Source organism: Vicia villosa, linkage group LG3, assembly GCF_029867415.1.
Source record: "Vicia villosa cultivar HV-30 ecotype Madison, WI linkage group LG3, Vvil1.0, whole genome shotgun sequence".
NCBI lineage: Eukaryota > Viridiplantae > Streptophyta > Magnoliopsida > Fabales > Fabaceae > Vicia > Vicia villosa.
In genome coordinates this window covers 13,451,999-13,476,659 of record NC_081182.1, presented here as the reverse complement: position 1 = coordinate 13,476,659, position 24,661 = coordinate 13,451,999, and the positions used below count along the sequence as shown (strand labels likewise).

Here is a 24,661-nt window from a genome sequence, read left to right as displayed (position 1 = left end):
TATTAAAAAAACAAGAAAAAAAAAACAGAGAGATTGTAAGTACAAACCAACCCAACATTTTGGTGGCTACCGACCGCTATGCCATTGGTGTAACTGAAACAACAACTTCCTTTTCTCACTAAACTCAACTCCCAACTCCGACCTCATCATCTTCATCACCACGGTTCGATTTCTTCCGTTTTCTTTTTCAATTTTTTCGTATGCTTCCGATTTCATATCTTATTTCTGTTGATTCTTTTACATGAAATCTAGGATTGGATTGTCTTTTTGCAATTTGTTCTGGAATTTATTAATTATACTGATTTCTTCATACGACTGTTCTAGTGTTTTTCACCCTTAATTTTTATATGCCTTTTTTGCCCTTGGTGTCTGGTAGTAATAATTTGAAAAAATTGAACGCAATCATAAGTGTCAGTGTCGTGTCGGTGCTATAGAGATCGGTCATGTATGGTGTCTAATGTTTGTGTTTATGCTTCATAGTCAATTTTAAATTTCCTTGTTTATCATGATTAAACAGGCTCAATGGATAGCATTGTTGATTCTCTAAATACTGCATACCAAGATTTTGTTGCTGCAGCAGCAACTGTTCTTGAAGCCAAAGAAAGTGCAACCCCGAATAAAACAGCAGCAACCGATACCGCTCTTGAAAGCTTTAAGCAAAAGTGGGAATTGTTTAGAGTAGCGTGTGATCAAGCCGAGGAGTATGTGGAGTCTGTCAAGCAAAGGATTGGATCAGAGTGTTTAGTTGACGAGGCTACCGGGCATGTGGCAGGAAAGGTTGGACAAGCTACCATGACTAGTCTTCCACCGATCAGTGCGGTTCGCTTGGAACAGATGAGTAAAGCGGTTCGTTGGCTTGTGATTGAATTGCAGCATGGCTCTGGAGCTGGTTCTTCTAGTTCAGCTCTTTCGCATCCCTCAGCCCCTTTTGATGCCAGGTTTTCTGAAGATTCTGCTCAGTAGCATTTTTTTTTAACTGATTATTATATGTCTGTTTCGGATTTAGTTGTTCCAAGATTGCGTTACGGTTTTTTCTGATTAAGTTGTTTTCTATGTAGTAAGTAGCTGTATTTTAAAGTATGTAACTTATGTGCAATGTGCATGACACAATACTACTGGTGTTTTACTGTTATGTAGTTCATAAAATTACTATAACTGATAATGGATTTGTGTAAGGCAGGGCTTAACACACCCTTTTGTTAATACATATAAGCAGTGGCGGAGCCAGATAAGAAATATCGGGATGGCCGCTAAAGTAAAATGATAATATCGACAAGAAAAATCAAAACCTGCAGTAGCCGATTCATTGGAACTGGCCTCTCCCAAATTATTTACAATAAGTTATTACAAAGAAACATGATAAAGTTCAAAATAATTGATGAAAAGATCAAACAATTGCTGCACAAACCTGTCATACGTACAATTCACAAGAAAAATGTATGCTCAATTGAATCTAAGTTAAGGTTAAATTTTCCAATGAAAACACATAATTTGGTCCGACAGCTTGTAACACTGAGGAATGTCTCCCACTTATAAAAACTTTTTCAACAAAAACAATTTCAAATTTAACATCCAGATGGTGGGCAACACCGCAATTTGTAGCCTAAGTGTTGTTCATGGCAGTTGGCGGTCCATATCGGAGAGCCAAAATCCCACCATACCTTACATATTGTAGCACTGTTACGGCTGATTAGGTTGGAAAACTCGCAATACCAACCGATATTTACAATTGTGGTGAGGCTAAAAACCGCTATAGTGCCGCAAGTGCGAATATTTGATACTGCAGAATACAAGCTAGTTCATAAAGTTTATCGAAATAAACTAAAAAAACATATGTATATGTGATATGATATTCCGCACTTGTTAACCATAAAGTAACAAGAAACAATCACACCTCTTAGTACACTTAGTTCATATTAGTTCATATGTGTTTCTTTCCATCTATTCTGATCAGAATATTATACACCAATAGAGTATGCTATCTTTAGATTTGGTTAAATTTTACTAATTCTCATTCAACCTATCAAGTATAAGGTCTTTATAACTCCTCACAATAAAGCTTCATGTCTTCTTTAATATATTTGAACATGTGGACTTTTATTTTAGTCAGACATTGTGACAGAAAAAAATACAATATATGACTAGATTGATTGTTCAAACAAGTATATACTTAATTAATTGGCTTCAATTTAACCCAATAAAAATGATATAGAAACTATTATTTTACTGTCATTCTCATGATTTAACAGTGATAGAATTAGGAAATTTCTAATATTCATTAATACAAAGCAGAATTACAATATAGAGGACAACACATATAGTAATACTAGGATAATTGTTCTAAACTCCTTACTTAAAGGTCTAACAAACAACTACCTAAGTTTGAAATACTAGACTAAAGTGACTTCATCTCAATCTTTAAATTGAGGTTTATTTTAAAACACAATTATCTAGTTCTTAGAAATAAGACCTTACTTAGTCCACAAACAAGACCTTACAGGATACGGAAATTAAAAACATAGATATGAATTAGTAGTTCCTTATGTTCACTTGGTGGCAGCTGGTGGGCGTGGCACCCATAGAAGGTGCTTAACAGGGAAGAAATGGCACAATGGACCTTCCCCAGGCTTCATTCCAAGTAGGTCAAAATAAAAATGAGTAGGATTCATAGCAGATGTGTCGAGGTGGCAAATTCCCAAAGCATCCATTGTGTCTCCATATTGACCCTTTAGAAGAACCTTGAAAATCTTACTACCTATGTCTAGGTAGTGGCAATAGTGAAGCAAGTATGGGTAAGGCCTAGGGTGACATGCTACCCATTTAGGAGCATAGATATCCTCTGAGATATCCAAAACAGTGTAGTTTTGCAAAGGTACAGCTGATGTTGTGGGATAGCTAGTCGAATGAATGTCATATTTCGTATCTGCGCCAATAACACTATGAACAAATTCAACCATGGACTCTAAAGAAGTAGAACAAGCCTTGGTCTCCCCTTTTTGTGGTTCATACTCACATTGATTAATTATGCCTATCATGTCTTCACCTTGAGGAGAATCTTTTGTGAGTGAGAATAGATCAAGAAGGCTTGGAATTTGTGATTTAGAAACTGGAATGTCGTCGGCAACTTTTTTTGGCAAGAATTTAGCATATTCAACGATAGGAAATTGCAAGGTCATTACACTCCCTACATAAAGATCTTCTATACCAAAAAAAAATACCTTGAATGCTTCTGTATGGTCAACTTTTGAAGGTAGTTTTCTGTTTGATTCTGCCAAATCTTGTCCAATTTTAATGTGGTTCTTTGCATGCGAGACTTTCAACCAACCATCAAGGTAAGCTTGCTTGGAATTCTCGGCATGGCTATCTTTCAGCCAGCCATCAAGGTAAACTTGGTTGGAGTTAGGGGAGGACATTTCTTTTCCAACTCGTATATCTTTCAACCATCCATCAAGGTAAAGTTGGTTGGAGTCAAGAGTCGATTTCTCTTTCAAAGCTTGGGTATCTTTCAACCATCCATCAAGGTAAACTTGGTTGGAGTCAAGGTTGGATTTTGCGTTTTCTGCTAGGGTATCTTTCAACCATCCATCAAGGTAAACTTGGTTGGATTTTGCGTTTTCAGCTCGGGTATCTTTCAACCATCCGTCAAGGTAAACTTGGTTGGAGTTTGCATTTTTGGCTTGGGTATCTTTCAACCATCCATCAAGGTAAACTTGGTTGGAGTCAGGGTTGGATTTTGCGTTTTCATTTCGAGTATCTTTCAACCATCCATCAAGGTAAACTTGGTTGGAGTCAGGGTTGACTTTTTCTTTCTCAGCCCGAGTATCTTTCAACCATCCATCAAGGTAAACTTGGTTGGAGTCAAGGTTGGCTTTGACTTTCTCAGCTCTAGTATCTTTCAACCATCCATCAAGGTAAATTTGGTTGGAGTTTGCGTTTTCGGCTCGGGTATCTTTCAACCATCCATCAAGGTAAACTTGGTTGGAGTCAGGGTTGGATTTTGCATTTTCATCTCGAGTATCTTTCAACCATCCATCAAGGTAAACTTGGTTGGAGTCAGGGTTTACTTTTTCTTTCTCAGCCCGAGTATCTTTCAACCATCCATCAAGGTAAACTTGGTTGGAGTCAGGGTTGTATTTTGCATTTTCGACTCGGGTATCTTTCAACCATCCATCAAGGTAAACTTGGTTGGAGTCAGAGTTTGACTTTGCGTTTTCAGCTCGGGTATCTTTCAACCATCCATCAAGGTAAAGTTGGTTGGAGTTAAGGTTGGCTTTTGTTTTCTCAGCTCGAGTATCTTTCAACCATCCATCGAGGTAAACTTGGTGGGAGTCAGGGTTGACTTTTTCTTTCTCAGCCCGAGTATCTTTCAACCACCCATCTAGGTAAACTTGGTTGGAGTCAGGGTTGGCTTGGGCTTTCTCGGCTCTGGTATCTTTCAACCAGCCATCAAGGTAAACTTGTTCTAAGTTAGAGTTGACTTTGGCTTTCTCATCTCTAGTATCTTTCAACCATCCATCAAGGTAAACTTGGTTGGAGTCTGGGTTGACTTTGACTTTCTCGTCTCTGGTATCTTTCAACCATCCATCAAGATAAACTTGGTTGGAGTCAGGGTTGACTTTTGCTTTCTCGTCTCTTGTATCTTTTAACCATCCATCAAGGTAAACTTGGTTGGAGTCAGGGGAGGATATTTGGTCCTTTAGTGGAGTGTTTTTGAGCCAACCATCAAGGTAAGGCTGATCAACTTGGTTCATATCTCTTGCAAAGCTTCCATTGTCATTCTACAATACAATTGAATAAGGGGATATTAATGAGTGACAAATTAATTTATACGTTTTGGATAGTATATATGATTAAAAAAACACAAATGTTTATAGTGGAAGAAATATTCATTATGTAATTTGAAACACAAATGTTTATAGTGGGAGAAATATTTATTATGGAAGAAATATAGCAGATAGATATATAATTTGAAACATAAAAAATAGGACATAAAATGTTTTTAACTTCATTACAACTAAAATCTATATAATTTTGTGAAATCATATAGAACAACTTGATTTGGAGTGTGTTGAATGCATGAAAAACAACCAAGGAGAAGGATCTTAGAAGCATTCATTAAATTCTACATGCATGTACAATTGCAAATAAAGATGAAAATGATAGATTATGAACATATTGAATTTTTTTAATTTTAACATGCATACACAATTGCAAATAAAGATGAAATTGATAGATTATTATGATAAATATATGATGAAAAATGTAACTATAAAAGATAGAAGCATGCAAGTAACTCACAATCAACAAGAGCAAGAGAAAAGGGAGGAGAGACAGAACAACTCTGTGTGCCATTTCTTTATGTTATGTTTGTGAGAAAACTGTTTGGTTGTGAAATATGCATTGGAGTGAAGTGAGCTGAGCTATTTATAGGCAAGTAAGAAGAAAAAGTACAAATAATCAAGATATTAAGACTTTTTTTGGCAAAATTATTTTTTAAGTTTATAATTTATTTATCATAATTTATATGGCAAAATCATTTTTTAAGTTTATAATTTATTTCTCATAATTTATGTTTCAAAAATATGTTTGGTAACTAATTTTGTCATATGCTTATAACTTTTTTTTAATCAATTTATAACTTATATTGATAGGTTATTTCAATTAGTATACAATTTATCTGTTTTTTTCAATTATGTTATTTTAATTGTAATTGAAATATATAAAAAAATTAAACAAATCATTTCATATTTTTAAGCTATATTAATTTTATAAATTTAAGCTGCTACCTCATCAGTCATATGCAAAAAATAAACCGTTGAATATTAACTACTTTAGAAAATGATGTTTGGACATAAGCAATATGAAATACATAGTTGTTTTTGTGATGTTGTGTGTATTTTTAAAATGTTTGTGTAAAAAGTAGAGAACATAAAGATAATCACATATAGTTTCATGTTTTTTTATTCTCTTAACTATTTCTATATTATGTTGATATAGAAACAGAGTTGTTAAATTTGTGTGAATCTGAGTAAAAAATTGTCATTATTATCAGTTTTAGATTCAAAATCGAATGATATGTGCAACTTAGTATCATCATGATGTTGATTATGTCTTGAGGATTATAATTTCTTTATTTAATTTGCTGTAGTATTTAACATTAAAATTATAACAAAATCACAAAAATAATCTGATTTTATTAAATTGGCCTATGCTATGTTGATAGGTGCTCAGTAGTTATAGGGAGACACCTTATCCTATGTTTTTGGATTTTATGCATTAGAACCGACTAGTATACATCATGAATATGACTTATGTTTTGGTTGTTGTAATAAATTCTATGAATCTTCTGTCGAATCTTCTATTACCAAGTCTTAGAATTTTACATCATAGGAAATAATGAATTCAGAATTTAAGACAAATTAGTGTCACAAGAAACTCTAAAATAGCGTGTAGAGTTTGCATGCATAGGTAATTAAGTTGATATACAGTAAGCTCTGACATGATAATATTAATACAATGTATCATTCTTTGGTTTAAAATTGTATTGAATTGTGAAATTATATTATAAATGAATTTTTATAAACCAAAAGCTTGAAATGTTTGAAGTAGGAATACTTTTTATTAAATGTTTGTAGCACGTGTAAAAGTACATAGATGAAATATATTACTCCCTCTGGTCCCATTTATAAGAAAAGATTCATTTTTCTGATACATTGAATAAATAATGTATTTAGACAACATGTTGTCCAAATACATTATTTATTCAATGTATCTGAAAAAAGAATCTTTTCTTATAAATGGGACCAGAGGTAGTACTAACTAAGTGTATCCTGACATAGTACTACAATTGGCAACAAAAATGTTAATGGTAGGGGTGCAATGCATGGTTTTTTTTATTTTATTTTAAAATCAAATTATATTTAAATATTAACTATTTATGTGGTTGGATAAAAAAACTAAAGCCATACTTCCTTTAAATCACTTTTAAAATTGGTTATCGTTTTAAAATCAGATTGTCCAAATTCAGATTTAATTTTTTTTAAAAAAAAGCAAATTCTTAAAATAGATATAATAGTGCCACTTATAATTCCTTTGTATGAACAATAACACCTTTTCATTAAAATTTTAGCAGATAATACATGAATATATAGTATATTAATTAAGCATATATGTTTTTTTATGTTATTTTACAATTTAAAGTTAGTCTAACTTTAGTTTTACTTAAATTATTGTGTTGATATAGAAACAAAGTTATTAAATTTGTGTGAACCTGAGTAAAAATTTGTCACTATTATCGGTTTTTATGAAATTATAAATTGGAATGATATTCAACTTAATACTATCATTATGTGTTGATTATGGTTTGAGGGTTGTAATAATTTCCTTATTTAATTAGCTCTATTTGGAGATGTATTAAACATTAAAATTGTAACAAATGGCAAAAATAATTTAATTTTGTTAAATGCACATGTTCTATGTGTATAAGTGCTCAGCAGTAGGGAGTATCCTTACCCTATGTTGCTGGATTCTGTGTTTGAACAGTGACTAGTATACATCATGAATACGACTCATACTTTGGTTATTGTAATGAGTTGTATCAATCTTCTGCTAAAATCTTCTTTTACCAAGTCCTAGGATTTTACAACCTAGGAAACAATGAATTCAGCTTTAAGACAAAATAAGCTCACAAGTTTGCATGTTTAAGAAGTTGATGTGACAAGTTTACATATAAGAGTTTTTGCATGCATAGCTTCATAAAATAAACTGACTTGATAAGTTAAAAAATTTCTAAAACTAGTGTGATACCCGTGCGTTCGCATGAGTACCTGTCGTTTTCGCGCATTTGGGTTGAGGAAAATTAGAGGTGTTAGTAAAAGATTAAAAGTCAGGCCATAGGTTAATATAATGAAAAAAGATGTGTGAAAAACAGAAATTATTTTTGAATAGTCTGGGCCTAAGTGTTTGTGAAAGTATGTAACATAATGGTACAACTTAATAGGAATTGTGTTAGTAAAGAGATAATTGTGACGATGATGAAGAATTTAATGAAGATATGATATAGTAGTAGAGTAATGTGTTCTTAAAACTTTGTTTTAATTTGTTTTGAAGTAGTTTTTTGTGATGTTTGTGTAAAAAATGTTATTGGTATATAATGGTTATTTTAATTTAAATTGATTGGTCTTTATGCATTTAGTTCGTATGATTTTAAATTATTTGTTTAATGACGGAAGCATAACGAAACGATACTTGGGTATGAAGTTAATATGGTGTTAGATAAATGGTTTAACATGTGAAAAGGATGTAAGATAAAATGTTGGTATTAATAAGTATATTATAGAGTTTACAAAATTAAAATTATTGTATTAAACCCATTCACATGAATTAGGGCTTGAGGACTTTCTTTTGCTATTTATCTTTATAACAAATATTGATTACTACATATAATTTATAATCAATTTCTTTATTTATCTATTTTGTTTTAAACTCTTAATTGACCACCCCAACACCACCGCATTTCCATTATAAAAAACAAAAGAAAAAAATCAGTATGTCTCCTACTCTAACATATGATACATACAACCTATCTCCTTTTCAACTTTGGGCCTTATAATACTCATTCATTTGTAGCTTACAGTAAATGTCATCGGTCATCCCTTATAACTCTCTTTCTTAGTGTTGTTTCTCTTTTTTTTTATAGTTTCACTTATATTGATTTTTCACCATTGTAACAATATTAGTCTTAAGATGGATGCATTGAAAGAAGGATAAAAACACAGTGGCCTTAAAGTGATGCTAACAGAAACATTATATTCTATATATTTTGTTACTATCCAAGTATAGTTGTACAATAAATTCCAAGTTCACAAAAAAGACTGGTACTTCTAGCTATAGACTCCACCTTTGAGATGAACTTTAAGTTCTTGAAGTTCAATTTATTTATATATCAACTCGTTTGCTCATACACCAGACTCGTCCATATCGAGAAAGATGCTTACAGCCTGCATTAAATAACAATTTAGAAAGAAAAAATGTAATAATATTTTCCAAAGAAGTAATAATCTTGAACTTAAATTTGGATGGTGCATTCTAAATTGAAATTGAAATACAGAAGAATACTTCAAAGTTCAAAACAACATCTAGATAGTTGTACATGTAACATGAGCATAATTTTGCCTACCCTATCTGAGGTCGTTCTTTCGACTTTGCAAGGCTGCTCGAATATGTTAGACGACTCTCCAGTAGTTTAAAGAGATTACACATTACTATATCTTGTATTTACAAAAGACTAATCACGTGTGTAGGAAAAACCGTAAGTACCTATAAAATATAGAAAATTTCAATCTCTAAAAGTCGATGGGCAGAAAACTCAAAATTCATAGTTTTTTGTCTCACACCATATGCCATAGAACCTAATTAAGAATTAGACAGAGAAACATACCGGAATAGAGAAAAAGCAGGTGCAGTCGAATCATCCATTGTGTAGCACTTTTTTATTACAGAGCTGGAGCAATCCTTTGAAATTAGCTGACAGATCAGTCCAAAGAATCTTATAGATGTATACATTACAGGCTCATGCATATATCAGAAGTTAAATGATGGACAAATAATATATAAGCCATTTAGGTGTCCTCACCTAAAACATTAAGCTTTTGGGATTTTCCATGTATGGAATGTCGTCGGTCTCAATAACTACGTGGTTACGACTTCAAACTTTGCCACCTCCTTATTAAAAAAGGTTCAATTACGGGTAGACCAGTGTAGTGTCCAGTGTCCACACTTCATTCTCATAGGGCTCTTGCATGAGTTGGCTTGTTACAGATATAAGTTACTATAGCTTAATTTAAAATAATCAAGAAATGTAGGAAACATAAAGGTTATACCATATATTTTAGAGCAGAGCAATGATCCTCTTGGAAATCAGTGGAGGGCAGAGGAAGCTGAATTTCAAAATCACAAAATGGACATCTGAATTGAAATAAGTGTGAAGTGTGCTAAAGTTCTGTCTTATTTTTTTCAGTCACCCTAGCCATAGAAGCTGTTAGAATAGAATATAATAACTTAGTCATTTAGCAGTAGAGAACGAAAACACCCCAAACAACAGGAGAAGAAAAATCATATACCAGATTAAGCAGAGAAGTATTAACCCAACTGAAGTTTTCTACAGTCACATTTCTATGTTTAATAATTCTATGGACCCATTATCATTACTTCCCAGACCAATAAACTTTTGGTGAGAGGTGCAAGAGCTTAAGCTCCATCAAGAAAAGTTGGAGGATTAATTCCAGGGAGTCATGTCGGTCACTGTTGTGCAGCTGCACAAATTTGCTTATAGATGTAGGATCAAGCGCTTACCACTGCGCTAAAAGCAATTGCTGTTAGTGAGGGCGCAACTTTATTTCCTTATAGTATGAGCCCTCAGGGGCTGCACCTAAAGCGAGGTTTGTAAGCTCTCTCTAGGCGCCATGGGTTGGGATGTTAAGCCCATTCGAATCCCTAAGGGTGACGCTGGATTTATTTATCCAACAATCTCCCCCCAGTGTCAGCCGGGGGGATTCGAACCCATGACCATGCTCTGATACCACTTGTAGGATCAAGCGCTTACCACTGCGCTAAAAGCAATTGCTGTTAGTGAGGGCGCAACTTTATTTCCTTATAGTATGAGCCCTCAGGGGCTGCACCTAAAGCGAGGTTTGTAAGCTCTCTCTAGGCGCCATGGGTTGGGATGTTAAGCCCATTCGAATCCCTAAGGGTGACGCTGGATTTATTTATCCAACAATAGCGTGGTGAGACTCATGTTCCTACAGCAGAAGGCCTGAGACAGTAGTTTCCTGCTGTTGAAGGTTTACCAATGGTATTGATTTTGGAAACTCATATATTTGAGTAGTGCTTATAGTACTTACAAACAGATATTAAATCAATTTTTCATTATTGTTTATATAAACTCTTACATTTGATTTAGATATTAAAAAACAAAATAGAAAGCTAGGAATCAAATTTTGTAAAAAGATATTATGAAAAGGTTGATAGAAAACTCCTTCAATAAAAAAATTTTAACAAAAGAGAGAGAGAAAAAAAAAGAACCATCCACAAAAAACTCACCTTCCAAGCATCATTAGTGTAGCCTGAGGATTAGTTCCAGGTGAAACACCAAAAATAGAACCATCCACAACTCTTATGAGGATAAATTCCAATGACCTTAAGATGAGAATCAAGTAAAGAGGCGAAGTAGCCGGACGGATGAAAAGCATTTGTTGCGGCGTCGAAAACGGAACCACATTAGAAGCAGCTTCAATGTAAGCACCTGAATCAGTAATACCTACAACCTCAATGAGATAATTATTATATATGAAATACTTATTATATATTAAATAGATAATTATTATATATGAAATACTTTTTATTTATATGAAAATATATTTTTATTAACTATTTAAATAGATAATTATTATATATCCTCATTTGTCCTGCAATAGGTTTTTCTTCATGCAACGCGCCATAATTTTGGCATCCGACTATCACTTCTACCATCATGACTCTGTTATATTAATATTAATAGGAGTAGCATCCCCTACCATTTTACAAACCAACCATCTAAATTCAAGTCGCAATGACTATTAAAAGAACTTCGGACAAAACTCAATCATGGATTCTGTCATCAATAATATTCCTTTTCCTACAGCTCCTCGTAGGATTGGCCCGAATGATTTCAGATACATAATCCTCCGCCTCCTGCGCAATTCGTCTTGGATCAACTTCCTTCTATGTTAGCTGAGATCATTACTCAATTATGAAAAACCAGAAGCAAAAAGATTGCATTCAAAATGATCAAGTTGGTGCAATAAAACTATACTGATGTTTTTTTAAAGTCTAGCCTCAATTTGGATTGAAACATGAAAGTTTTTAATGTATGCTTTTGACTGTGATTCTCCGTAAAGATTGACTCTGATCATGATTCCTTTTTTATGTGACAGTGACATCAACCGTAATTTAAAATATCAACTTCAGTCATGACTTTTTTTCCACACAACACAAAAGAACAATCAATTGGAAAAAAAAACTACATAAAAGACATACATAAATCCCCTTGTTTAATTTAGGGATAAATAACTGTCACCCCCTACCATTTGGGCGAGTTTTGGGTTTCCCCCCTATTAAAGACGAAGACGACGCAGAAGAAGAAAACGAAGACGGCGCAGAAGACGAAAGTGAAGACGACGGCTGAGAACGGCGGTGATGATGGGGAACCCAGTCAGGTTAGTTTCAATATCTTGTTATACTGGATATTGATTAGTTTCGCATGTACAATATTTATTAGTTTCACATTTTATTTCAGAATTTGCCAATGTTTAACGTTATATTCCACCATGGAGGAGTGTTTGTAAGAATGGGTGATGGTGAAATCGTATACAGGGGTGGTTCCTCAACAACAGTTTATAGGCAAGACATGGAAACGTGGAACATGAGTCAAATTCATAATCCAGTTAATGGGTGGGGATACTTAGATGGGTCCTACAAGTTATGGACTAGAATCACTGCTATTGATAAAGATTTTTTTCAAATCAAGAGTGACGATGATGCCTATGATATGTCTGCTTATGTTGTTGGTGAGCAATTGGATGTGGTTATGTTTGTTCAACATGATGTAAGTGAGGTAACATCTAATGGGAGACCTATATGTGTGAATGAGTTTACTAAATTTAATGAAGATGTCAGTGATGAAGATGCTGTTGAAGGATTGAATGATAGTGAGGATGAAAGGACTACTACTCTTATAGATGGTTTTGGTTATGATGGACCTGGTGTTACTATACCACTTAGGGAGGGCCAAATAATAGTTGGGTTGTTACCTTGTCCCAACAAGAAGAAATTGGAAGATGAGGATTATGTATGTGAGGAGTTAGATTGCTCCGATCCAGATAATTATGAGGATGAAAAAGGGCCTAAGTTTGAGAAGTTCAGAAAAGAGAAATTTAATAAGGACTTTAAATTTAAGTGGGATATGCAGTTTAATTCCCTAGATGAATTTAGGGAGGCAATTCATGAGTGGACAGTTTTAAATGGGAGGTAAATAAAATTTGTGAAGAATGATGGGTACAGGGTTAGGGTGGAGTGCAAGGCTAATTGTGGGTTTTCCATGTTTTGCTCTAGAGTGGGCCAGAAAGAAACTTTTGCCATAAAAACTATAAATGACACCCATACTTGTGCTAGGGTTTTAGAAAATAGATCTGCAAATTCTAGGTGGGTGGCCAAGTATGTAGTGAAGAAAATGCAAATAACAAACACAGTTAGGATCTCTGATATAATCCAAGACATGAGGCAAAATCACTCCGTGGGTATAACTATTGGAAGGGATTGGAAAGCAGAGTTGATTGCTAAGAAGATAATTGAGGGAGATGCAGACAACCAATATGCTAACTTATGGAGGTATGCTGCCGAGCTTCAAAGGGTACATGCTGGGAACACAGTGAAGATTAAAATTGATAGACCAATCCCAACTATTCGGCCAAGGTTTGGTTCATTTTATTTTTGTTTTGATGGGTGTAAAAAAGGATTCATAAATGGTTGCATACCATTTGTTGGGGTGGATGGGTGCCATTTGAAGACCAAGTATGGAGGGCAATTGCTGATAGCTGTTGGCAGAGACCCCAATGACCAGTATTTTCCTTTGGCTTTTGGTGTTGTGGAAACAGAAACAAAGGAGAGCTGGAGATGGTTCATACAGTTGTTAATGGAAGATGTTGGTGTAGACAAAAGATATGTGTTTATTTCAGATCAGCAAAAGGTTAGTATGAACTTTATAAATCCTTAACTTTCTTTGTAGTTTTATAAGGTAACTGAATAGTATCATTATGACAGGGTTTGGTAGCTGTTTTCGAGGAGATGTCAGAAAGAATTGAGCATAGACTTTGCTTGAGGCATTTGTATGCAAACTTCAAGAAGAAGTTTGGAGGAGGTGCATTGATTAGAGACATCATGATGGGAGCAGCCAAAGCAACTTACCAACAAGGATGGCAGCAAAAGATGAATGAACTCAAGGGAGTAGATTCAAAGGCTTGGGCATGGTTAATGGGAGTGCCTACAAAATGTTGGTGTAAGCATGCTTTTAGTTTTTACCCTAAGTGTGATGTACTAATGAATAACATTGATGAGTCTTTCAATGCAACCATCTTAGTAGCTAGAGACAAACCCATACTAACTATGTGTGAATGGATCGGAAAATACTTGATGAATAGGTGTAGTAACTCTGCAATGAAACTTGAAAAATGGCCACACAATATAATGCTAATACCTAGGAAAAGATTGGATACTGAAGTGGCAATGAGTGGGCATGGTTACCTACTTGGGCTATGGATGAAAAATTTCAAGTCACACACTCATATAACAAACAACAGTTTATTGTAGATATAGCTAGAAAGTCTTGTACTTGTAACTTCTGGGAGTTAGTAGGCATACCTTGTAGGCATGCTGTTGCAGCACTAAGCTTTAGACAACATAATCCAGAATTGTTTGTAGATGAATGCTACTCTAGGGATAAATATGCTCAATGTTATGGGTTTGCTGTGAGCCCTATTAATGGATAGGAAATATGGCATGAGGTTGATACTGAGGATCTCTTACCCCCAAACTACAAGAAAGGTCCAGGCAGACCTAGGAAGCTGAGGATTAGGGAAACTGGTGAGGGAGGGGCTAGAAGAAGATTGCCTGGTGTATCTTATAGATGCACTAAATGTGATAAGGTTGGACACAATGTGAAATCTTGCAAGAGCAAGAAACAACATCCTAATGGTTTGAAGAGAAAGGTAATGTAAATGATGTCTGGTGATTATTATATTTCTGATGAGTTTAAATTGTTTCTAATGCTTAGTGTTTTCATTGCATGGAGCAGAAGAAGGTTAAGTCTGGTGTAAGTGCGGCTGAAACAAGTGCAAGTGTTGATGTCCCAAGTCAAACTGAAGCTGAAACTGGTGTAAGCGCAGCTGAAACGAAACAGGTGCAAGTGTTGATATCCCAAGTCAAACTGAACCTGTTATTAACCAAATTGAACCTGTGCCAAGTCAAGCTGAACATGTCCAAAGCCAAACTGAACATGTCCCAAGTCAAACTGAAGCTATCCCAAGTGAAAATCCTACAACACAGACTGCCTATTCTGCTGATGTATTTGGAGACATCACTGATGAGATGCTTTCGAGTATACCAGACATCAGTCAAAATATGCAAACAAGCTCTGCCAATAGTGTACCAAACAAGATTAAGAAGGGCAAAGCTAAGGTCAAATGTTTCATAGCAGTCATCAAATGTTTCATCAACTTTGGTTGCAACATAAATCAACAATTTCATCCATCAAATTGTAACTAAACTCGTACATCAAATGTTTGACAGATGAAAGTAAATAAACTTCAACCTACATAAAATTGACAATCACATCAACTTGTACATAAATGCAAAAAACAACCAAGAAAAAACAAGTGCCATCTTCAGCTTAACAGCAGTCTTCCTCTCTACTTCAACCTTCATTTTTGCCTTCAATAATTTCTTCAAAACTGTTTGTAACTCCTTTTCTGTTTTGTCACAGATTTTACAAACCCCTTGAATATTAGAATTCCATTTTAGTGAGTCTCCATATTCATCATCCCATATAAACAAATCACAGCTATTCTCATTCTGCATAAACAAAAAACCCAACACCCAGTGATTATCAACATTCGGGAGAAGAAAGAAACAGGTTAAAAAAAATCTAGAAATTCAAACTCAACTTACCCCAGCATTGCGACACTTCCAGAACTTCCGATTTAGGTTTCGAGCTGTCGACAAAACTCACATCTTCATAGCTAGGTCACAACCGCATCTGGGTGGACCCATAATTGTATTGCTTGTGCTACTTCCAATCGATTTTCTACAAGACATGATCCTTTGAACAACGATGACTGTAGTTGGGACGATGGAGAAGAGCAAGAAAATTTTGGGAATTCTGTAACCTAATTTGCCAATTAACAAAGTTATACAAATTATTTCCATGTCAGCAAATAATTAAAATGCCAACAAGGATCATACTTGGCCAGGTCAGTGTAACATGAGTTTAGGGGTTAGTGGTATTGAAATCTGAGTTTTATAAGGGGGCAACCTTAAAAAAAAATTAATAGGGGGAAACCCAAAACTCGCCTAAATGGTAGGGGGTGACAACTATTTATCCCTTTAATTTATCGAGCTCAGCATTACTGGTGTGTGACTTTCTGACAACAGGCTTCTTATCAGCTGGTTAATATAAGATTCATATCCTATCTCCCCAACAATGTTTGCAATCGTTATTGCTTGCGGGGGTGTCATTTTCCTCCTGGAGATCATCCTGCAACAAAATTATATTCACCACATGCCATGTCAAATTTAGTGAGCCTCTATCAAGCACATTTCATATTTAAAAGTACATTTAATCATTGTATATATATTGATAAGTGAAGTGTCAAAACATTCTATTAATAAGTCAAAGTTGTATAGAATTTTCTATATATAAGTTGTTTGAATAAATTACATTCTATAGCTTAAACAAAAAACTATTTGACATAAAATGTTACCGCAGTTTTGAGAAGAGCGTCGGCTCCAGCGTTTGATTTGCCAAGTGGAATGGGGAGAACCTTGGGATCAATAATTGGATCGATATAGGATCAGATGGAATGTAATCAGCAATTCACAAAGAATGGCACTGAAGATAACAACATCTAATCTGGCTATGCACTGCTCCATTACCTACTGATTACAAAAATGCATTCTAACGTCATTGTAATCGCTTAAACTGGACAACATGTAGATTGAACATTGATTAGTATATTCAAAGGTATCACTTTATGGCGACGTCGGTAGTTCCACCTATTGATTAAGACATTCCCGACCTTTACTCTTCTATTTAGGTCCATCACTTATGATTATTACACCATAAAATATGAAGAACATCACCATACAAACAAATGTCAACTCCTTTGAATGTAGGGTGAGGATTTCAACAGATAGGTGACTTACCAATTTCTCACATAATTCAGAAAGTTCAGCTTCAAATTTGGGTACATAGGCATCATGTCTTGGGGAATTTTCAAAACTAAAGTTACTATCACAGTAAAACTGATTAAGTATGAAACTCGTCTAAAATAATTGACTGAATCATTTGAATAATTCTACCATTGAAAAGCATTCACATTCACATTCCTCTTGATACCAAAAAGGCATTACAGTGAAACTCCATATAGATATCTCCTTTCAAGACACTTTCCAAATAAAATGTTGCTGACATTGATGTAACCCGCTGCATAAAAGAAGCAGAGCCTGTTAGAGTAAGTTGAAGTCATATTCATCGAAGACTAATTAAAACGAATGAACGTTCTAATTTGGTGAATAAAACGAATCAATACCTGGATACCAACAGGAAATTTGGCAATTGTATCTGATAAAACAGCATCAAGCATATCAAGTGGATGCCCTGATTGATTCATACCATTCACTTTTGAACCTCTCAACTACAGGCATGAAGAAATTAAAAAAATGTTGATGCATGTATATGACAGACTTACAGACCCGATGTTCAGCAAGCTATGTGCTTTTCCGGTGAAGTCGACTAAAAAAAACCAATCAATGAATCTGCAATCTGCAAAGCAAAATTCTTTTGGTAACTCTCCACGTGACATGATTTTTAATAACATCATAGAAAAGAAATCAGATAACATAAAGTACAAATAGATAACATACATTAATAACCCCAGCTTAGCAATTATTTCAGGGAGAGACATGGTTGATGCTTGTACCCGAATTTAACATAACACAATAAATAAGAGAATGGGAAAGAACTTGAATTAAAAGCCAACTAAACCATTAGCCTCTTTGGAGAACTTGAATTATCAAGTAAACCATGAAAAAAAATTACCAGTGCAGGATTGAGACAACAAGAAACACAATATTCATAAGAATTTCAACACTGTGAAAGAAGATTGCATCCACTGCAAATCATTAAACACAATAACCAATTTTTGTTATTAATTTTCACTTTCATAATTTAAACTAAATCAAAGAGTTGGGTAACAAACATATAAATGAGAATTTCTTCCCGGTTTGAGGACAACATCGAGACTTTGAATCAATTGGAAGAGCATTGCAAACATAACCTACGAATAAATATTCATGTAAATATAAATAAATAAATATATAAAACAATTATTTTAAAATTAAATTGAAAAAAGAAAAATGTTTAACATTGTTATCGGAAAGAAGGTATTTGCCTTGAACGGTGTTTTTGCAGAGAGGAGTGAATTTAAAGGCGATATCCTTTTTTATAGCGATGGCGAATGAAAAGTTGGAGAGGAAGATGAAGAGTAATATTATGGTGGTCCTAGAGGCAGAGATTCCCATCGTACAACCATGTGCCATGAGTTCCATCGATCATTGATTGAACTTCCCCACCGTTCCGGGATAGATTCCAATCGAAACAGTGTTGCCTGATGCAAAACCAGCCTTACAACATTGACATGGTTGTGCAATTTCAGAGAGCAAGAAATCATAACGGCAGAATTTACAACTGATGTATAAATATGAAATCCATTATTGTGAGAGAACCGTAAAGATGAATAATTCGGAACGAATTTGGAACCTGGATGGGCATATGATTAATCAACTAAAGTGTAACTGCAAGATGAGGAAATAAATTTGAGGAAGCTGATGTGGAAAATTAGGGGGAGAGATGTTCATGTGGCAGGCCATATGAGAAAAACCTAGACATGGTGATAGATGTAAAACTTGTCCAAAAAAAAAGTTAACATTATATAACATTTTTTTGGATTAATGTTAAATTGTCAAATTACTATAACTGAAAATGGATTTGTGTAAGGCAGGGCTTAATACGTCCTTTTGTTAATACTTATAAGCAGTGGCGGAGTATATACTTAATTAATTGGCTTCAATTTAACCCAATAAAAATGATATAGAAACTATTATTTTACTGTCATTCTCATGATTTAACAGTAATAGAATTAAGGAAATTTCTAATATTCATTAATACAAAGCAGAATTACAATATAGAGGATAACACATATAATAATACTAGGATAATTGTTCTAAACTCCTTACTTAAAGGTCTAACAAACAACTACCTAAGTTTGAAATACTAGACTAAAGTGACTTCATCTCAATCTTTAAATTGAGGTTTATTTTAAAACACAATTATCTAGTTCTTAAAAATAAGACCTTACTTAGTCCACAAACAAGACCTTACAGGATACGGAAATTAAAAACATAGATATGAATTAGTAGTTCCCTATGTTCACTTGGTGGCAGCTGGTGGGCGTGGCACCCATAGAAGGTGCTTAACAGGGAAGAAATGGCACAATGGACCTTCCCCAGGCTTCATTCCAAGTAGGTCAAAATAAAAATGAGTAGGATTCATAGCAGATGTGTCGAGGTGGCAAATTCCTAAAGCATCCATTGTGTCTCCATATTGACCCTTTAGAAGAACCTTGAAAATCTTACTACCTATGTCTAGGTAGTGGCAATAGTGAAGCAAGTATGGGTAAGGCCTAGGGTGACATGCTACCCATTTAGGAGCATAGATATCCTCTGAGATATCCAAAACAGTGTAGTTTTGCAAAGGTACCGCTGATGTTGTGGGATAGCTAGTCGAATGAATGTCATATTTCGTATCTGCGCCAATAACACTATGAACAAATTCAACCATGGACTCTAAAGAAGTAGGACAAGCCTTGGTCTCCCCTTTTTGTGGTTCATACTCACATTGATTAATTATGCCTATCATGTCTTCACCTTGAGGAGAATCTTTTGTGAGTGAGAATAGATCAAGAAGGCTTGGAATTTGTGATTTAGAAACTGGAATGTCGTCGGCAACTTTTTTTGGCAAGAATTTAGCATATTCAACGATAGGAAATTGCAAGGTCATTACACTCCCTACATAAAGATCTTCTATACCAAAAAAAAATACCTTGAATGCTTCTGTATGGTCAACTTTTGAAGGTAGTTTTCTGTTTGATTCTGCCAAATCTTGTCCAATTTTAATGTGGTTCTTTGCATGCGAGTCTTTCAACCAACCATCAAGGTAAGCTTGCTTGGAATTCTCGGCATGGCTATCTTTCAGCCAGCCATCAAGGTAAACTTGGTTGGAGTTAGGGGAGGACATTTCTTTTCCAACTCGTATATCTTTCAACCATCCATCAAGGTAAAGTTGGTTGGAGTCAAGAGTCAATTTTTCTTTCAAAGCTTGGGTATCTTTCAACCATCCATCAAGGTAAACTTGGTTGGAGTCAAGGTTGGATTTTGCGTTTTCAGCTCGGGTATCTTTCAACCATCCATCAAGGTAAACTTGGTTGGAGTCTGCATTTTTGGCTTGGGTATCTTTCAACCATCCATCAAGGTAAACTTGGTTGGAGTCAGGGTTGGATTTTGCGTTTTCATCTCGATTATCTTTCAACCATCCATCAAGGTAAACTTGGTTGGAGTCAGGGTTGAATTTTTCTTTCTCAGCCCGAGTATCTTTCAACCATCCATCAAGGTAAACTTGGTTGGAGTCAAGGTTGGCTTTGACTTTCTCAGCTCTAGTATCTTTCAACCATCCATCAAGGTACACTTGGTTGGAGTTTGCGTTTTCGGCTCGGGTATCTTTCAACCATCCATCAAGGTAAACTTGGTTGGAGTCAGGGTTGGATTTTGCATTTTCATCTCGAGTATCTTTCAACCATCCATCAAGGTAAACTTGGTTGGAGTCAGGGTTTACTTTTTCTTTCTCAGCCCGAGTATCTTTCAACCATCCATCAAGGTAAACTTGGTTGGAGTCAGGGTTGGATTTTACGTTTTCGACTCGGGTATCTTTCAACCATCCATCAAGGTAAACTTGGTTGGAGTCAGAGTTTGATTTTGCGTTTTCAGCTCGGGTATCTTTCAACCATCCATCAAGGTAAACTTGGTTGGAGTTAGGGTTGACTTTTGTTTTATCAGCTCGAGTATCTTTCAACCATCCATCGAGGTAAACTTGGTGGGAGTCAGGGTTGACTTTTTCTTTCTTAGCCCGAGTATCTTTCAACCATCCATCTAGGTAAACTTGGTTGGAGTCAGGGTTGGCTTGGGCTTTCTCGGCTCTGGTATCTTTCAACCAGCCATCAAGGTAAACTTGTTCTAAGTTAGGGTTTGCTTTGGCTTTCTCATCTCTAGTATCTTTCAACCATCCATCAAGGTAAACTTGGTTGGAGTCAGGGTTGACTTTGACTTTCTCGTCTCTGGTATCTTTCAACCATCCGTCAAGATAAACTTGGTTGGAGTCAGGGTTGACTTTTGCTTTCTCATCTCTTGTATTCTTTAACCATCCATCAAGGTAAACTTGGTTGGAGTCAGTGGAGGATATTTGGTTCTTCAGTGGAGTGTTTTTTAGCCAACCATCAAGGTAAGGCTGATCAACTTGATTCATATCTCTTGCAAAGCTTCCATTGTCATTCTACAATACAATTAAATAAGGGGATATTAATGAGTGACAAATTAATTTACATGTTTTGGATAGTATATATGATTAAAAAAACACAAATATTTATAGTGGAAGAAATATTCATTATGTAATTTGAAACACAAATGTTTATAGTGGGAGATATATTCATTATGGAAGAAATATAGCAGATAGATATATAATTTGAAATATAATTAATAGGAAGTGGAATGTTTTTAACTTCATTACAACTAAAATCTATATAATTTTGTGAAATCGTATAAAACAACTTGATTTGGATTGAGTTGAATGCATGAAAAACAACCAAGGAGAAGGATCTTAGAAGCATGCATTAAATTCTACATGCATGTACAATTGCAAATAAAGATGAAATTGATAGATTGTTATGATAAATATATGATGAAAAATGTAAGTATAAAAGATAGAAGCATGCATGCAAAGTTAGTAACTCACAATTAGCAAGAGCAAGAGAAAAGGGAGGAGAGACATAACAACTTTGTGTGCCATTTCTTTCTGTTATGTTTGTGAGAAAACTGTTTTGTTGTGAAATATGCATTGGAGTGGAAATGAGCTGAGCTATTTATAGGCAAGTAAGAAGAAAAAATACAAATAATCAAGATATTAATTAAGACTTTGTTTGGCAAAATCATTTTTTAAGTTTATAATTTATTTCTCATAATTTATATGGAAAAATAATTTTTTAAGTTTATAATTTATTTCTCATAATTTATATGGAAAAATTATTTTTTTTAAGTTTATAATTTATTTCTACTAATTTATATGTTTAAAAAATATGTTTGGTAACTAATTTTGCTATATGCTTATAACTTTTTTTTTAATCAATTTATAACTTATATTGATAAGTTATATCAATTAGTACATAATTTATCTGTTTTTTTCAATTATGTTATTGTAATTGTAGTTGAAATATATTTAAAAAAATTAAACAACTCATTTCATATCTTTAAGCTATATTAATTTTATAAATTTAAGCTGCTACCTCATCAGTCATTGTAATTGTAATTGAAATATATATATATATATATATATATATATATATATATATATATATAAAGAAAATTAAACAAATCATTTCATATCTTTAAGCTATATTAACTTTATATATTTAAGTTGCTACCTCGTCAATCATATGCAAAAAATAAATCATCGACTATTAACTACTTTAGAAAATGATGTTTAGACATAAGCAGTATGAAATACATTGTTGTTTTTGTGATGTTGTGTGTATTTTTAAAAATTTTGTGTAAAAAGTAGAGGACGTAAAGATAATCACATATATTTTCATATTTTTTTATTCTCTTAATTGTTTCTATATTATGTTGGTTTAGGGTTTAGATTCAAAATCGAATGATGTGTGCAACTTAATATCATTATTATGTTGATTATGTCTTGAGGATTGTAATTTCCTTGTTTAATTAGCTGTAGTATTTAACAATAAAATTCTAACAAAATCACAAAAATAATCTGATTTTATTAAATTGGCCTGTGTTATGTTGATAGGTGCTCAGTAGTAATAGGGAGACACCTTATCCTATGATTTTGGATTTTATGCATCAAAACCGACTAGTATACATCATGAATATGACTTATGTTTTGGTTGTTGTAATGAATTCTATGAATATGACTTATGTTTTGGTTGTTGTAATAAATTCTATGAATCTTCTCTTACCAAGTCTTAGAATTTTACAACATAGAAAATAATAAATTCAAAATTTAAGACAAACTAGTGTCACAAGAAACTCTAAAATAATGTGTAGAGTTTGCATGCATAGGTAGTTAAGCTGATATACAGTAAGCTCTGACTTGATAATATTAATACAATTCATCATTCTTATGTTTAATAATGTCTTGAATTGTGAAATTATATTATAAATAAATTTTTATAAACCAAAAGTTTGAAATGTTTGAAGTAGTAGTACTTTTTATGCTTGAAATGTTTGTAGTAGTACTTTTTATCAAATGTTTGTAGCACTATTAAAAGTACTTAGATGATACTTAGAAAGATACCCATATGACTAGTACTATTGGCAACAAAAATGTTAATGGTAGGGGTGCATTGCATGGTTAGTTTTTTTTTTTTAAATCAAATTATATTCAAATATTAACTATTTGTTTGGTTGGATAAAAAAACTAAAGCCATATTTCTCTTTAAATCAGTTTTAAAATTGGTTATCGTTTTAAAATTTGATTGTCCAAATTTAGATTTAATTTTTTAAAAAAAAAACAAATTTTTAAAATAGATATAATATCGCCACTTATAATCCCTTTGTATGAACAATTACACATTTTTCTTAAAATTTTAGCAGATAAAACATGAATATATAATATATTAATTAAACATATATGTTTTCTTAATGTTATTTTACCATTTAAGTTAGTATAACTTTAGTTTTACTAAAATTATTGTGTTGATATAGAGACGGAGTTGTTAAATTTGTGTGAACCTGAGTAAAAAATTATTATTATTATCACTATTATTATGTGTTATGGTTTGAGGGTTGTAATAATTTCCTTAATTAATTAGCTCTATTTGAAGATGTATTAAACATTAAAATTGTAACAAATGGCAAAAATAATTTAATTTTGTTTAATGCACCTGTGCTATGTGTATAGGTGTTCAGTAGTAGGAAGTAACCTACCCTATGTTGCTGGATTTTGTGCATGAGCAGTGATTAGTATACATCATGAAAATGACTCATGCTTTGGTTATTGTAATGAGTTGTATCTTCTTTTACCAAGTCCTAGGAATTTGAATTTACAACATACTAGGAACAATGAATTCAGACTTTTTTTTTTTTTTTATAAAAATGAATTTAGACTTTAAGACAAAATAGTTTCACAATTTTGCATGTTTAAGAAGTTGATGTGACAAGTTTACATGTAAGAACTTTTGCATGCATAGTTTCATAAAATTAGCTATGATAAGTTAAAAGATTATCTAAAAAATAAAACTTGTCAAATAAAAAAGAAGTTAACAATATATAGCAGTTTTTTAGGGATTAATGTTAAATTTTCAAATTTTATCGGTAAATGTTTGCAAGGCAAAAGCTTCTTGAAAGATTTGAAGCAGTATTTTTTTTTATGGAATGTTTGAAGTAACATAAATGAAACATATGACTAACTCTGTCCTCGCATAATACTACCGAATGTTCATCAACGTGT

General features: G+C 33.6%; 3 protein-coding genes and 1 long non-coding RNA gene across 11 annotated transcripts; 1 reads left to right on the top strand and 3 right to left on the bottom strand.

Moving 5' to 3' along the window:
* Positions 1 to 1,162, top strand: LOC131660369 (mediator of RNA polymerase II transcription subunit 32). The gene is made up of 2 exons (XM_058929609.1): positions 1 to 163; positions 518 to 1,162. Exon 2 carries the CDS (start codon positions 523 to 525, stop codon positions 961 to 963), a length of 441 nt encoding a protein of 146 aa, XP_058785592.1. The 5' UTR covers positions 1 to 163; positions 518 to 522; the 3' UTR covers positions 964 to 1,162.
* A 1,097-nt stretch (positions 1,163 to 2,259) lies between these two features.
* Positions 2,260 to 5,440, bottom strand: LOC131660367 (uncharacterized). The gene is made up of 2 exons (XM_058929607.1): positions 5,299 to 5,440; positions 2,260 to 4,778 (listed from the first exon to the last, which is right to left on the bottom strand). Exons 1-2 carry the CDS (start codon positions 5,350 to 5,352, stop codon positions 2,547 to 2,549), a joined length of 2,286 nt encoding a protein of 761 aa, XP_058785590.1. The 5' UTR covers positions 5,353 to 5,440; the 3' UTR covers positions 2,260 to 2,546.
* Positions 5,441 to 8,791: 3,351 nt separating this feature from the next.
* Positions 8,792 to 11,405, bottom strand: LOC131660370 (uncharacterized). Of its 8 annotated transcripts, none has more exons than XR_009300811.1 (4): positions 9,635 to 11,344; positions 9,440 to 9,525; positions 9,179 to 9,318; positions 8,792 to 8,999 (listed from the first exon to the last, which is right to left on the bottom strand). It is a non-coding gene; the product is annotated as an uncharacterized LOC131660370 (long non-coding RNA). The 8 variants fall into 8 exon arrangements; XR_009300812.1 differs by having other exon boundaries at positions 9,440 to 9,513; XR_009300814.1 differs by having other exon boundaries at positions 9,440 to 9,502.
* A 7,602-nt stretch (positions 11,406 to 19,007) lies between these two features.
* On the bottom strand, positions 19,008 to 22,033 carry LOC131660368 (uncharacterized). The gene is made up of 2 exons (XM_058929608.1): positions 21,932 to 22,033; positions 19,008 to 21,472 (listed from the first exon to the last, which is right to left on the bottom strand). Exons 1-2 carry the CDS (start codon positions 21,983 to 21,985, stop codon positions 19,298 to 19,300), a joined length of 2,229 nt encoding a protein of 742 aa, XP_058785591.1. The 5' UTR covers positions 21,986 to 22,033; the 3' UTR covers positions 19,008 to 19,297.
* Between the last annotated feature and the right edge of the window lie 2,628 nt (positions 22,034 to 24,661).